Below are 14,998 nucleotides of genomic sequence, written 5' to 3'. Positions count from 1 at the left end.
CATTTTTTTATTTACATTTTTATCACTTCCCTGGGCGCATTAATAAGAGCCCCTGAAAGCTTTCATGCACCCATTACTGGCGGTACCATAGCATCTGGTGCATGTTCTCTCTGTGGGTTTCCTCCTACACTACCAAGACATGGCTGACTAAATAGATTTGAGTGGTACAGCGCTGTGGAATATGTCGGTGTTATAGAAGCAGTGGCTAATAATAAAACCAATAATTTAAAGCAGGATATTTTAATGGCACCATAGGGATTAAACACCTTCATATTAAAACCCGATGTGCCTTTGTGTTCTCTAATGAATTGAGAAGCTCCAGTGTATCCCGCTGTATCCTCCAGAAGTGGCCGCCTCCATCCTGAGGAGGTCGGGATCTTCCGGAATAAGATGCGTTTTCTGGATCTCTCACTTATATCCAGGAAGCCACACTGCCACCTAGTGGCCATTTAGAAAAAACTCCAGCGTTTCATCTCGAGAAATCAGTATAAAACGGTTCTCAGTAAAAATCCTTCTTACATTTAAGAAAAAAAAAAATCTTCTTTCCTTATATTCGTTCTGATAAATATACCGCAGCTCGACATCCCATTTGTATGGCGTTCTTCAGCAGGAAATAAGCGGGAGCCTGCAAATAAGACAGTCGAGTTTTAATATTCACTGGGACCTTAAGAGCTCGCTGATAGTCCTTGACTCGGCCAGAAAAAGCAGTTTGTTAAAGCCAAAAAAATGTAAAAAAAAATTGTTCTGGGGCAGTGGTTTTTTTTTTTACATTATGGTAAAAAAAAAAAATCACCGGGCTACATGATTCTCCAGGTCAGTACATTAAATAAATTTGTAATTTTTTTTTTTTAATTTTTATTTACAGTAATTTTTTTTTTTTGGGGGGGGGGGAATCGTAAAATAGAAATAAAAAATTCTTTGTGTCTAAATTTTCCAAAGCCTTTATCACTTCCATTTTACCTGCATGGAGCGGTGGGAGGGCTCCTTTCTATCTGTGGCGCACAGACGTTTTTATTGATCTGGTTTTGGGGCAGATACAACATATTGATCGCTTCTTATTGCAGCTTTTCATTTTTTGCAGAATTGGGGGTGACCAACTTCCCCCCCCCCCCCCCTTCAATTCTGGAGTTTCAATTCTAGTTTTCGGTCACGGCATTTGGCGACTGGGTTACCCAATTTAATTTTTTGATAGACTGAATTTTTATAAACGCAGCGATACCAAATATGTATTATACTCACTACGGGCGGTCCGGTTTAATGGGCGTCTCTGGTCTTGATCCGACACCTCCTCTCTTCTTGGTTCATGAGGTTGACATGTCCTACGTCATCCACACAGTGTTTTCCATCGAGCCCCTGCGCAGACGTGCTTCTCTCGGTCGTGTCGAGGACAGAGAAAAGTACTGCAATGCGCATGCGCAGGAAAAGGTCAAAGAGCGCATGAGCATGCGCACTGCAGTACTTTACTCTGCGCCCTCGACATGACAGAGAGAAGTATGCCTGCGCAGGGGCTCGATGGAGAACACTGTGTGGGTGACGTAGGACATCACGACACAAGAAGGAGGACGGCGATTGCAAGAAGAGAGGAGGAGCCGGATCAAGACCAGAGACGCCCATCATACCGGACCACCCAGTAGACGAGTATAGCAAAAGGTCTAATTCTTGTCTGGCAGGGCGGATTGGGTCATCCTTACAGCATTCTATAATGCCGTACACATCAGGCCTGAAAGATGGTAGCCTTACCTCATATGGGACAAATCTGGTGACGGGTTCCCTTTAAGAAAAAAAAATCCTATTTTGTGTCTACAACCCCGAAACAGACCCATATGTTTTAATAGTAACTGACTATAAGCAAAGTCTAAGCCCAAGAAAAAAATAAACAAATAAATGACCCTATACCCTGTAGTAAGTTTAGTAAAAGAAAGTACAGCAAAACCAAAAAAAAAAAGAGCCGGAGCATAAGCTGGTATACGTGCAGTGTGTAAGAGCACGTTCACACTGTGGCCATTTTCCCAGACAAAACCCAAGTCTGTAGTCAAATAGCCCCAGGTGTCCCCAACTTCTAGCTAAGCTGCCAGATAGCCAAAAAATAGTAGACAGATGACGGCAATTTTGACTTTTAGACTACACAGGATTTGTTTGTGGTCTGTAACCATGGAAACGCATGGGTCTGTTTGGAAGCTGTGGACATGAAAAGGGGAAGATTTCTAGAAAATGTTGCAGCTCCTGTGTGTATGTGTTTTACCTGCTCGGCATCATGTTCCAGTCCTGTATCGTGGTGCTCCATCTCATCGTCCCGAAACGTCTTTATTGTCTACAGAGAAAAGGACTACAAGTTACATAAGGGAGAATATTCTATGTTACACCTTATACAGAAGTGGAGAGCAATAGAAAACAGGTTGAAATGTCGGGTTTTCCCTGGAGTCCTGGCCGAACGTCTGCAGCGATACCTGCAGTAACTCCTTGTGCTTCTCAGGATCCCTCTCCATCAGGGTTCTGATCTGGTTGTTGTAATGATTAGATATGGTCTCTTCTACAGCCACAGTACAGGCCATGGCGGCTTTTCTTCCCAGTAGGGCAGTCCCAAAGCCTGCAGGGAAAAAAGAAAGTGCAAGGTATGGGTTAAAGGTTAGTGATGAGCGAACGTGCTGGGATCAGGTGTTATCTGAGCATGCTCTGGTGCTAACCGAGTGTCTTCGGCGTGTTTGAAAAATATGTTCGGGTCCCCGCGGTTGCATGTCTTGTGGTTGTTAGACAATTCCTGCATGTGTTGCAGCTGTCGAACAGCTGCGGGAACTAGAACATAGTATTCAAGCATGCCGAAGACACTCGGTTGGCACTCAAGCATGCTCATATAACACCTTATCCCAGCAAGGTCGCTCATCACTATTAAAGGTCTAAACCTGACAAAGAAGCAAAAATCAGCCTCAACCATAAAGGGAAAAATTCCTTCCTGCGCCTACTGCTATTCATATGGATCCCTGGACGACCATTCCTGGACAGGGAGACTTGTCACCATGCTGAGCGGGGCACAAGGATCCCACCAGACACTTCTCCCTGTTATAATGACTATAAAATATCTAAAAAGAGCAAGAAATAGTTCAATAGGATCAGGGCACTGAAGTTAGGGCACCATGGTCCCACTGACAGTTTTCCAGCAAAGTCCCACTATAGGCCTCATTTAAAGGGAATCTGTCAGCAGGTTTTTGCTATGTAATCTGGGAGAAACATTAGGTAGGGGCCGAGATACCGATTCCAGCGATGTATCACTTATCAGGCTGTGTTTTGCTGTTTCAATAAAATCAATGTTTTATCAGCAGGAGATAAATCACTACAGGACTAGGTGTCTTGTGCCTTCTGGTCCAACCCCGCCCCCAGCATTGTACACATTGTACACAGGAAGCTGCCAATCAGTGATGTGGGTGGGGTTATACACGAGCAATGAAAACCGGGATTGTATCAAAACGACAGCAAGGAGCCCAGTAAGTGGTACATCGCTGGAATCGGGGTCTCCTACATCATGCTGCTCTCAGATTACAAAACAAAAGCCTGCTGACGGATTCCCTTTAAGAAAAGGCATTAGATTAGCTGCCTTTCTCTGTACCTTCACTAGCTGTAGGACGTCCTTTTTAGAAACCTAAAATTGGACATCAGATCCGAGACGAGGTGGTACCTGGGCCTTACAAGGTGGCAACAGAGCTCACCCAAAGCAAATCCAGCCACGTTCCAGAAGGGCAGCAGAGCCGTGGGCCGCACTCTGTTCGATATCATTAACTCATTAAACTTCTTCAAATGATCCTTCTCCTGATCCCACATGTGCTGCAACAATAAGGCATAATTATTATTATACAAGAAAGTTGGAACTTATTTTTATTTTATTTTTTTAAATGACTTTTTTTCAAGCAGAAATCACCATCGCTGTAGAGTATTTGGAGAAGTTTTTCTTTTTCCTGAAGAATTTTATTTTTTTTAAAGTATTTTGGAAGCTTTTTTTTTTCCCCTTGAAGTGTTATTTGCAGCATTTTGATTGGACAGTGCCCAGTTAAAAGAAGCTTCTTTCAGCATCTGCTTCAAAAGAAGTAACGTGCACTTTTTTTCCCCCACCAGGCATTTTTTAAAACCTCTTCAGGAAGGTAAAAAAAAAAAAAAAAAAAAACCACACAACAACAAAAAAATAACACAAAAGCTCATACCGTATGAACAAGAAAGGGGATTAACCCAAAACCCCAAAAATTAATAGGATGAGTTTTGAAGCTTTTTTTTTGGAGAGGATCAACTCTAAAACTTTGCGGGGAAAAAAAAGAAACGCTCAGTGTGAATAAAGCCTCATAGGACATTTGTGGCTTTAAATGGTGACAGTCCTATCAGACTACTTGATCTCTGCAAATCACTATCATTATCAAACATGTTTTACCCTTGAAAAGAAAAATCACTCCAAAGTGCTGCCACTAGGTGTCTCCCTTTTATCAACCCACCTGTTATCAATAGGTTAAAGAAAGTGGGAAGAAAGCGATTGGTGAATGGCAGTAGCAATGGATTGTGTAAAGAAAGGAATGTCCCAGCACATATAGTGCTGGCAGAATGCCGAAGAAGAGAAACAGCCCCTTAAAAAAAAAAAGTCAATGGCAAGTTTCAACTACTTGCATTAATTAAACTAGATTTTTTTATACAAAGATATACGTTTCATCTTCAGCCCCAATACATAATTATGTGATTCCATGCTTACTACCCAGCGTCAGTAAAGTAACATCCAGAAATATAAGGCATTGGGATATATGACCTTCGTCATCAACTGCTAATATTAACATAAAGGAAAGTACAGAGTTACCTGAATGATGGGTCCTACCGACGTTCTGCCCAACACGACCATCTGTCCAGCGTAAATACGATTTGCCCCATATTCTCCGGCGTGGTCCACTCGGATTATTCTATCCAACAAGGCTCTTTCTTCATCAGAGTAAAGCCCTGAGCTGTGATGTCTGATGGCACCAGCATAGACCCTGGCGCAGCACCGGCCCCTTATTCCTGATAATGAGGAGAGAATGCACAATATAAGGTATTACAAGGTGAGGTATGTACTGTGTGAGCGGCTGTAAGGAGACAGGGTAACAATCTAGGATGCCCCCTCCCACAAAAATCACTTTTTCATTATTTGCAGCATTAAAAAAAAAAAATAATAATCGTTATCAATTGCACAGGAAGTGATTGGAGTTCCCAAAAGGCCTCTAATAAATCATATCCTATCCATAACCCTACTCATAACAGTTATGGCTCCTGAAATGGAGAGATAAATATAAAATGTCGGGTCATTAACGCCCCTTTAGATTTGGTCATTAAAAGGCTAAAGGGGTCGTACCAAAGTCTATCACTGGTAAAAAGGAGAGGTCTGAAAAGAACAGAAGAGGAGCTGCAGCAGTGAGTGTGAAGCTGCAGTAGCGGAGCTGTACTACGAGGAGTGAAGCTGCAATAATGGGAGCTGACTTGTAGTGGCCGGAGCAGAGCTGCAATAGAGGCGCTGCACTGTGGGGAGCTGCAGTAGCGGAGCTGCACTGTGGGGAGCTGCAGTAGCGGAGCTGCACTGTGGGGAGCTGCAGTAGCGGAGCTGCACTGTGGGGAGCTGCAGTAGCGGAGCTGCACTGTGGGGAGCTGCAGTAGCGGAGCTGCACTGTGGGGAGCTGCAGTAGCGGAGCTGCACTGTGGGGAGCTGCAGTAGCGGAGCTGCACTGTGGGGAGCTGCAGTAGCGGAGCTGCACTGTGGGGAGCTGCAGTAGCGGAGCTGCACTGTGGGGAGCTGCAGTAGCGGAGCTGCACTGTGGGGAGCTGCAGTAGCGGAGCTGCACTGTGGGGAGCTGCAGTAGCGGAGCTGCACTGTGGGGAGCTGCAGTAGCGGAGCTGCACTGTGGGGAGCTGCAGTAGCGGAGCTGCACTGTGGGGAGCTGCAGTAGCGGAGCTGCACTGTGGGGAGCTGCAGTAGCAGGAGCGGCCACTTCTCGGTGTATGGAGCTGAGCGCTGCCCCTCCACAGTGTTTACAGCTCATCAGCGCCGGATGTCAGATTTCCACTAAAAACAATGAACTGTGTAAAGTATCGTTACCATCAATGTCAGTGGACAAGCCCTTTAATATTGCAGCGACCACTCCCTGGTCTGGGGGGAACACATAGGGCTGAGGGCTGCTCATGTGCCAGAACTCAGAGAAGCACTACAATACCCAGCTACACCTCCCCATACACTCATCCTTGCACCCATCTGCCCCTGGTGAGAAACTACAATTTCCATCAGACACCTGGATTCCCAGGATGCTGACAGTCGTAGTCCCAGCAGCCGAGCACACACACGGACCTGTCCTCCCGGAGAGGCTGCACACCAGCGGCCACAGCCCCGCAGCCTTCTCCATGCCACTGTCTGACCTCGACCTTCTTGCTGTCACAAACCTGTCGCTCTCACATAAAATTCGCCGCTCCCCTCTGACGTCATCAGTCCGCGGCCGCTGCCGGGAGACGCCGACGCTTCTCGCCGTTGTATTAGATTGTAGAGACCAAATACAGGTGACTATAAATGTCCGCAGTACAGGCGCCATTTTGTCGAAGACTCATAGCTTCATGGTCCACACCCTGTGTTACTATGACTGCAGACAACATCCATGTGCAGAGAACTAGAGGCAGCGAGCGAGGAGCATGGACTGCACTGTCCCCAGCAGCGTCATCATCCCGGCAGTGGCTGCAAGGCTGTGAGTGGGGGTTAAAATAGAGGGATAAATAATGGAAGATAGATAATAGATAGATAATGAAGAGATAAAAGATACATAGATAATATATAGATAGATAATAGATAGATAGATAGATGATAGATAATAGATAGATAATAGATAGATAATAGATAGATAGATAGATAGATAGATAGATAATAGATAGATAATTGATAGATAGATAGATAGATAGATAATAGATAGATAATTGATAGATAGATAGATAGATAGATAATAGATAGATAATTGATAGATAGATAATAGATAAATAGATAGATAGATAGATAGATAGATAGATAGATAGATAGATAGATAGATATATAGATAGATAGACCGCCTCCCACATATGAGCTAATAAGACGTCCGCTATGTTGCCATCTACCTTTGGATTGTAGATAGAAGATGTGCTGTGGGATTTCTGTTCTTTGTAACTTTATAAGATTTAACATTAGTGTAATTGATAAGAACATAAACAATGTTAATGTATTGAATTGCAGAAAATATTATCTTGATGTAGAGAGACAAGAAGCCGGCTTTGATTTATCTGCAAATGGAAAAGACTCACATGAAAACCATCGATTGTATCAGGTACGTGGAGCGATGCTGTAATAATGGGGGATCTCAGTGCCCTACATTACACAGTGTCCTGTTGGGATTTTGGAATGCATTGTTTAACTCTTTCTTTCATTGTGAAGTACAAGTGCTCCATGGAGCCCACACAACCTCTGGTAGGAGGGCGGCTGTGACTGACAGCCCTCCTATACAAGCTTGGCAGACCCTACTCTACTGATGCCCGACCAGTGCTTCCTACATGTACAGTAAGGAGGCTCCTCATAAGCTGACATAGGACCTGTCACTGTTACTAAGAATTTTATCCATTCATACATAGTGAAATTCTATTCATTTGGTGAACGAGAATCCAGAAGTGTTGTCATAATAGAGCTGGAATATAAAGACAACCTGACAGGTCATTTTACAGCCCTAAATTGCTACTAATGTGTAATAGCTGCCCTGACAATTCTTCGTTCATGCCCTTTATGTTCCTTCACTTGCAGCAAAAGAATCAATCTTTAAAATGCTGCGTACTATATACTACTGACATGTGAAGAGTCAAGTGGGCCCTGTGCCCAGCTTCATCATGAAATGCAAATTGTCTCTCCAGAGAGGAAGAGGACTAGAACTCTAGTGCCACCTATTGGAAGTAGCAATCCCTTTAAGGGGCCTTGCAGACACATGTTTGGCGCTCTCCAGTCAGTGCAAAGCATGAGATCTGATTGCATCGCATGGCCTATAAGTCTCCTCACGCTGACGTTACTCTCCACGAGACAAAATGTTACCCTTTAGACTCCAGTCAGAGGGGTCAAATCAGATCTCATACTTTGCCCTGAGGAGTGGTAACTCCCTGAAACAAGTGTCTGCATACTGAGATTTTAGTTTTGACTTTTATCCTAAGTCATGTGACAAGGCTCGTTAAAGGGTCGATATTGACTGTTAGGATTTCTACTTCCAATAGGTGGCGCTAGAGTTCTAGTCCTACCTGTCTCCTTCATGCCATTCTCCACGAGCAAAACATTACCCTTTAAATCCCAGCGTCATCACACTACACCTCTTTGCATTACCAGGGGGAGTCCATGTTAACGTATGAGATTTAAAGAATCCTGATGGTGGCCGAGAGATGTCTATCAAGACTGCAGTGGTCGGGTTGGACCTGGTGTGTCTGGTACAGCACGACTCCTCTGCACAGTTTTAACCGCTTCATGACAGGGCGATTTATTGTTTTTGTACTTTTTTTTTTTTTTTAACTAACCTACTTCCAAGAGCCCTACTCTTTAGATTTTGTCTGTCAATATTGCTGTATTGGGCCTTAATATTTAATATTTAATAAGTTGACGTTTTAAAAGACAACATTGATGTTACCATATAATACACTGAGAAACTGAAAAAATAAATTCCAAGTGTGGTGAAATAGTGAAAAAACACAATTCTAACATTGTTTTTTTTTTTTTTTATTATTATTATTATTATTATTATTATTATTATTATTATTATTATTATTTTGTTTTTTACATCTTTCATTTTTCTTAACAATGACCTGGCTTTGTGATTCTTCAGGTCAGTACAATTATGACGATGCAAAAACTTATAAGGTTTTTCATATATTTTACTGGTTAAAATTTTTTTTTATGACAACCTTTTTATTACTATTTAGTGAAATTGCCCGTCTCTTGTGGTTGGTAGGAGGATAGGAGCACCAAGATGGCGGTGGCTGTGCTGATACAGACACACCCTATTAATTATGGAAATGATGGTGCTCACTTATCAATTTCCATGAGGAATTACAGAGGAATGTCATGTACATAGAGAGGGATAGGTTTATCACTGCTTTTCATACTATTTTATGGGGTCAGCCTGTAGTTACTGAATCAGACGTGTCAGGAGAGATGACAGCTCCTCTTTCTTTCAGTTTGCAGAACAACGGAAACGATCTCAGAGACAGAAGGAAAACTTCTTGGATAATAAATTGGAAGCTTCCCTCAGATCGTACACGAATAAATCTGGATGGAACAAGAAGGTGGAAATAAATGTGGAAAACAAGCAGCAAGTGCAGAGGAGAATCAGAGAGAACATGTCGTCGTTCACCGTCCCTGTAGGTCATAGCCCCATACGCTCTATATAGTAATTAATAGGAGATTCCATAGCAAATACTAGTAAGGGTTCAATGTATCACAATTCTGAGGTTGCACTCAGGATTTACCCCCCAGGCTTGTCACTCCAGGGGCGAACCTGTGGACCCCTAAGGGGGCCCGTTTATACCTCCAAAGCAGGAGCAATTTTGCATTTTTAAGATCTCTTGGACTGCAAAGGGCCCATATTTTGTTCTTGCACAGGAGCCCAGTTCTGTCTGTGTCATTCACAATATTAGCTCTGGAGGCCTCAAAGAACTAGATTAATTTTTATTTAACGGCCTTTGGCACAATCTCAAGCCATGGCGACTTGATGAATAAATGCTCAGTAGGAAGATCGATCTTGTGCAAGACGTAGGTCCACCAGGGTTTTCTACACCATTATCTTGATTGTAGCAAGCCATCAGGTTGTAGGTCTTCCTTTTAGCCTTGTTCCTTCTATTCTTCCGACCATGATGCCGTTCTCCAGTGTGTCATGCTGTGACAGTGTTCGGTAAGGAAGGGGGGCCTCAAACTGTCCCTGCAATTGGGACCCTAACTATTATTGTCCCAGGAGTACTCTTGAAGGCCTCCGACCTTACTATTCTCCTGCTAAACCCTGATCTGTCCACTCCCCCACCCTATGAGGCATGAGACAGAAATGTAAGGAAACGGGACACAAAATAAGGATAACAGAAAACCTCTATCATACAAAAGCACTATCCAGCAATAGGGAGAAGGATAGGGACAGGGAGGAATAAACTAAATGGGACCAGGAGATAAACACACACGTATTACAGCAAACCACAGAACACTGCTACAACAACTCCACTCCAGCCACTTAGCTTTAGCACACAGCACAGGAAGATAAATCTTTCACCAGCAGGGACAAGAAGGTCTGACCAGTTTATATAGGAAGAGGTATTGACCAGATCAGAAGCAGCTGAAATGAAGCTGCATGTTTCTGACCAGCATAGAAAGGGTCATTAACCTCTTCAGCACCAGAAGAAACTAAATCCATTTAATATGGGGCACAAATCACACGATCTCTAAAGAAGACCTGCGATTCATTACCCAAGGCGACTGTCTAACTCCAGGATTTCTATATGTAATATGTATACATATATGTACAGAACTAAATACGACAGCTGATCTCACCAGGATGCCACTGCAACTTATAGTTAAAAGTTGCAGTTCAGCCTCCTAAAGCAGAGCCAGATACCAAAAATCTGTGGTACCTTATAGAAGGTGTAGTCCCAATATGGACACCATAGTGCTGATGAATGTGTAAGTGTCCACCGAGAGCTCATTCTTCAGAGTCCTCCTACCAAATCCCTTCCCTCTGCTCTTGATTGACATCTTTACCATCATCCAACATAGTTTCCAAGAGAGGCAGGAGGGACGGCCACCGGAAAATGAACTTAAAGGGATTGTCTGGAGAAAACAGGTGGCAACTTACTGATCGGTGGGTATACAGTCACTGGGACCTGTACCGATCGGTAGATCAGTGAATCTGTATCACAACGGGGAACTTTTAAGCCCGTTAAACATAAAATGGTGCTGCGGGTCCGACACCTGACCGCATTGAGATATTCGATCTCGTTTTTCTAAGACTGGCTGTACAGTCATAAGAGCTTATGGGGATGGAATCTGGTGACACATTGTAAGATCTCTCTTCGGCTGTTGCTTTCTTACCACTTTTACAAAATATATTTATAATCTATTTTTTACAGGAGCGTTTTGATAGAAATTATGTTTTCCTGAGAGGCCTAAACTGGAAAGACAGGTAGATAAAACTCCTTCTCGATATTGATCTTGTTGTTCTGGGGAGATTGAAATGTAATGTCTCAATAAAGGTAAACTCATTTTGATAGACTTTTTATCAGGAATTTTTTGACATTTGGATACATATAGTGTATATTAGTCACATTGTGCCATGAGCCATTGTAGAAGGGGTTGTCCGGCCTCGCGATATTGATGACCTATAATATGCGTCATCGGTATCAGATCGGGGAGTAGGAGCGGAGCTGCAGGTTTTGGCAATGGCCATTACACTGTGAATGGAGCTGTGAGATTCCAGCTATGATCACAGATTACATCCCACTGGGACGGAAAACAGCTGTTTGGTCTCTGTGCCGGGTGTGGAAAGCCCACTGATCTGATATTGATGATCTAGCATGTACACAATGATGGCGCCCCAAATAGTGGCAGTGACGGAATAATGAAGAATCGAAGTATATCGTTGGATAATTTATCAATGTAAAATTGTATTTTATCCCCATGTAACACCTTTCCTCCTCCAGGTTAATATACGGTATCAATTTCTGCTGATTTGGGGAAAAAATTATAAATCAGATAGTCCATTACTACCAGCGGCCAAGGATAGGATCTCCATGTAGGTCAGTGGTTACATGGGAGATAGGCCGTTCATACATAGATGATGATCTTTTTACAGCGACAGGATATTATAGGACGGCACATGGTCGGGTTCATTCTCATAGTTGTGTTGTTGTACTAGGATCCATCCAGTGGGTCAGCCTACCGGGTAGCCTGGATCCATAGCTGTGCGCTCATTCACCCCATTTATGATAGCTCGGGGCCATCAGGAGTCATCTGCTGAATGTTATTTCATTATATTACTGTATTACTGTTATCTGCTGACTGTAGCTGAAGAAAACCAAAGTCTTTGCTCATTTTTAGTGACTGGACGGTCCATTCTTCAGGCATTGGCCGAAGCTCTAGACAAGCCGTATCGCATGGAGAAATCAAGAGACTCATATCATCTGCTGCAAACTTAATTGTGGCCACTGTAAGAAACAAATAGTTCCTCAGGGGCGGGGCTAGTTAAGAAAATGTGTCATTCCAAATATCGTATTAGAGTAGTAACGGGAATCTTCCATTTTGGACCCTAGTAGCAATGTTTCTAGCTATGGAGAACTCAACATAGATATCAGAGGACTTTATGGAACTCTGCTTTTCTTCTGTGGCGGTACTGCAGTGAAAATCATCACTTAATTTTGGATACTTGCAAAAATTATATCACTGGGAATCACAGACACATAGCACTCTGTGGTCACTTTAAGGGGATTTCCGGTTTCAGAAAACCTCTGTTCCCCGGCTGCAGTTTGTTGTTAAAAAAAAAAAAAAGCCCAAACAACGTGCCTTACTCACTCTTCCCCGGTCCAGCACAAAGTCTCCATTGTTCCTTCCAGTGTCGATAGAGCTGACGTCACGTTGACAGCGCTGCAGCCAGTATCTGAGCTCAGTGGCTCTTCCACAAGCTGCTCAAAGCCCCTGAGCTCATTGATTGGCTGCAGCGCTGTTGATGTGACATCTGCACTGCGCAGACAATATCAGGCACTGGGAGCAGCGGTAGAGACTCAGCCCAGGACCTGGGGAGAATGAATAAAGCTCTTTTTATTTTTTTAACAACACACTGCAGTCATGGGACAGTGATTTTCCGAAACCTTGCAGAAACCAATATTAGAGACAGATCAGCTAAAATTGATAACATTAGAGTTAAGATTTTCTAGGTTTCCCATTGTATTCATTTCTTCAGGCTCGCTAGATATTACTGTTAGTAACTGCAAGCGATATAGTGACAAACGGTATCAAAAAGACTTCACCCTGCGATCAGAAGTAACCACCCATGATCTGCATGTCATGGGCACCACTACTTTTTGATTTTCCAGGAGAGGATGACTGCTCGCCCCCAGGTGGGGTACCTAAGAGCGGGGTCTGTTCATACAGATAGACTATACAATCAGTTCCGTAGGGAATGCAATTCACTTTTAGCTTCCTAAATCAATGGGCCATCTCAATGTAGTTGGCTTTCTTATCAAGCTCCTTGGTTTTGTTGCTTGCAATGATTGTTTTAGCACCAGGAGGTTGTAATTGCAGGGACACAGCAACAGGTGCTTCCTGGTCTGGCCACGCCTCCTGCTGGGATGAGCAGCTCAGAGTCTATGGACTTTTTTACATAGAGAGCCTGGTGTGGGTGGGTTAGATGTGGTGTGGGCGGGGTCAGCTTCCTCAGCTCTGCTGTATTGCTAAATCTATAAACTCTGATTGTGTGAGAACAGCTGCACCCAGTAAACTAAGTGATGCATCGCTGGAATCAGGGTTCTTGTCCCTACATTATGCTGCTCTCAGATGAGGGAGCAAAAACCTGTTGACAGATTCCCTTTAACCCCTTAATCCCATATGATGTACTATCCCGTCGAGTTGACCTGGGACTTAATTCCCAGTGAGGAGATAGTACGTCATATGCGACCGGCCGCGCTCACAGGGGCAGCGCGGCCGATCGCAGCCGGGTGTCAGCTGACTATCGCAGCTGATATCCAGCACTATGTGCCAGGTGCGGTCACGGACCGCCCCTGGCACATTAACCCCCGGCACACTGCAGTCAAACATGATCGCAGTGTTCCGGGGGCATAGGGAAGCATCGCGCAGGGAGGGGGCTCCCTGCAAGCTTCCCTGAGACTCTCGGTACAAGGCGACGTGCTCACCTTGTACGGAGCGTCTCCTCCCTGCAGGCCCCGGATCCAAAATGGCCACGGGGCTACTTCCGGGTCCTGCAGGGAGGTGGCTTACAAGCGCCTGCTCAGAGCAAGCGCTGGTATGCCTGCAGCCCTGCATGTCAGATTGCTGATCTGACACAGTGCTGTGCAAAGTGTCAGATCAGCGATCTGACCCTATAACATGATGTCCCCCCCCCCCCCCCCCGGGGCAATGTTATAAAGTAAAAAAAACATTCACATGTGTAAAAAAAAAAAAAAAATCCTAAAGAAAAAAAAATATATATATTGTTCCCATAAATACATTTCTTTATCTAAATAATAAAAAAAAAGTACACATATTTAGTATCGCCGCGTCCGTAACGACCCCACCTATAAAACTGTCATGCTAGTTAACTCCTTCAGTGAGAGCGGTAAAAAAAAGAAAAAAAAAACAAGGCAAAAAACAACGCTTTATCATACCGCCTAACAAAAAGTGGAATAACACGCGATCAAAAAGACAGATATAAATAACCATGGTACCGCTGAAAACGTCATCTTGTCCCGCAAAAAAAGAGCCACCATACAGCATCATCAGCGAAAAAATAGAAAAGTTATAGTCCTCAGAATAATTATTTTTTCTATAAAATAGTTTTTATCGTATAAAAGCGCCAAAACATAAAAAAATGATATAAATGAGGTGTCGCTGTAATCGTACTGACCCGAAGAATAAAACAGCTTTATAAATTTTACCTAATGTGGAACGGTATAAACGCCCCCCCCCAAAAAAAAAAATAAAAAAAAATTCATGAATAGCTGGTTTTTGGTCATTCTGCCTCACAAAAATCGGAATAAAGAGCGATCAAAAAAATGTCACGTGCCCGAAAATGTTACCAATAAAAACATCAACTCGTCCCGCAAAAAACATGACCTCACATGACTCTGTGGACCAAAATATGGAAAAAGTATAGCTCTCAAAATGTGGAGACGCAAAAACTGTTTTTTGCAATAAAAAGTGTCTTTCAGTGTGTGACGGCTGCCAATCATAAAAAATCTGCTAAAAAAATGCTATAAATAGTAAATCAAACCCCCCTTC

The 14,998-nt window shown here is 43.4% G+C and overlaps 2 protein-coding genes across 2 annotated transcripts in view; one reads left to right on the top strand and one right to left on the bottom strand.

Annotated features, from left to right (window-relative positions):
- Nucleotides 1–224: 224 nt before the first annotated feature.
- On the bottom strand, nt 225–6,590 carry COQ7 (coenzyme Q7, hydroxylase). The gene is made up of 6 exons (XM_077275084.1): nt 6,338–6,590; nt 4,826–5,022; nt 3,702–3,816; nt 2,448–2,587; nt 2,243–2,311; nt 225–625 (listed from the first exon to the last, which is right to left on the bottom strand). The coding sequence occupies exons 1-6, from the start codon at nt 6,573–6,575 to the stop codon at nt 548–550; spliced, it is 837 nt and encodes a 278-aa protein (XP_077131199.1). The 5' UTR covers nt 6,576–6,590; the 3' UTR covers nt 225–547.
- Nucleotides 6,591–6,609: 19 nt separating this feature from the next.
- The window catches only part of LOC143785940 (uncharacterized), a 37,729-nt gene continuing 29,340 nt past the window's right edge, over nt 6,610–14,998 (top strand). The window contains exons 1-5 of the mRNA XM_077275083.1: nt 6,610–6,725; nt 7,241–7,331; nt 9,208–9,390; nt 11,140–11,192; nt 12,107–12,215. Of these exons, the coding sequence (XP_077131198.1) occupies nt 6,673–6,725; nt 7,241–7,331; nt 9,208–9,390; nt 11,140–11,192; nt 12,107–12,215 (489 nt within the window). The 5' untranslated portion in view covers nt 6,610–6,672. The remainder of the gene's footprint in view (nt 6,726–7,240; nt 7,332–9,207; nt 9,391–11,139; nt 11,193–12,106; nt 12,216–14,998) is intronic.

Source organism: Ranitomeya variabilis, chromosome 7 (assembly GCF_051348905.1).
Source record: "Ranitomeya variabilis isolate aRanVar5 chromosome 7, aRanVar5.hap1, whole genome shotgun sequence".
Classification (NCBI taxonomy): domain Eukaryota; kingdom Metazoa; phylum Chordata; class Amphibia; order Anura; family Dendrobatidae; genus Ranitomeya; species Ranitomeya variabilis.
Note: the sequence above shows the minus strand (reverse complement) of the source record. Positions and strands in the feature narration are given on the sequence as shown.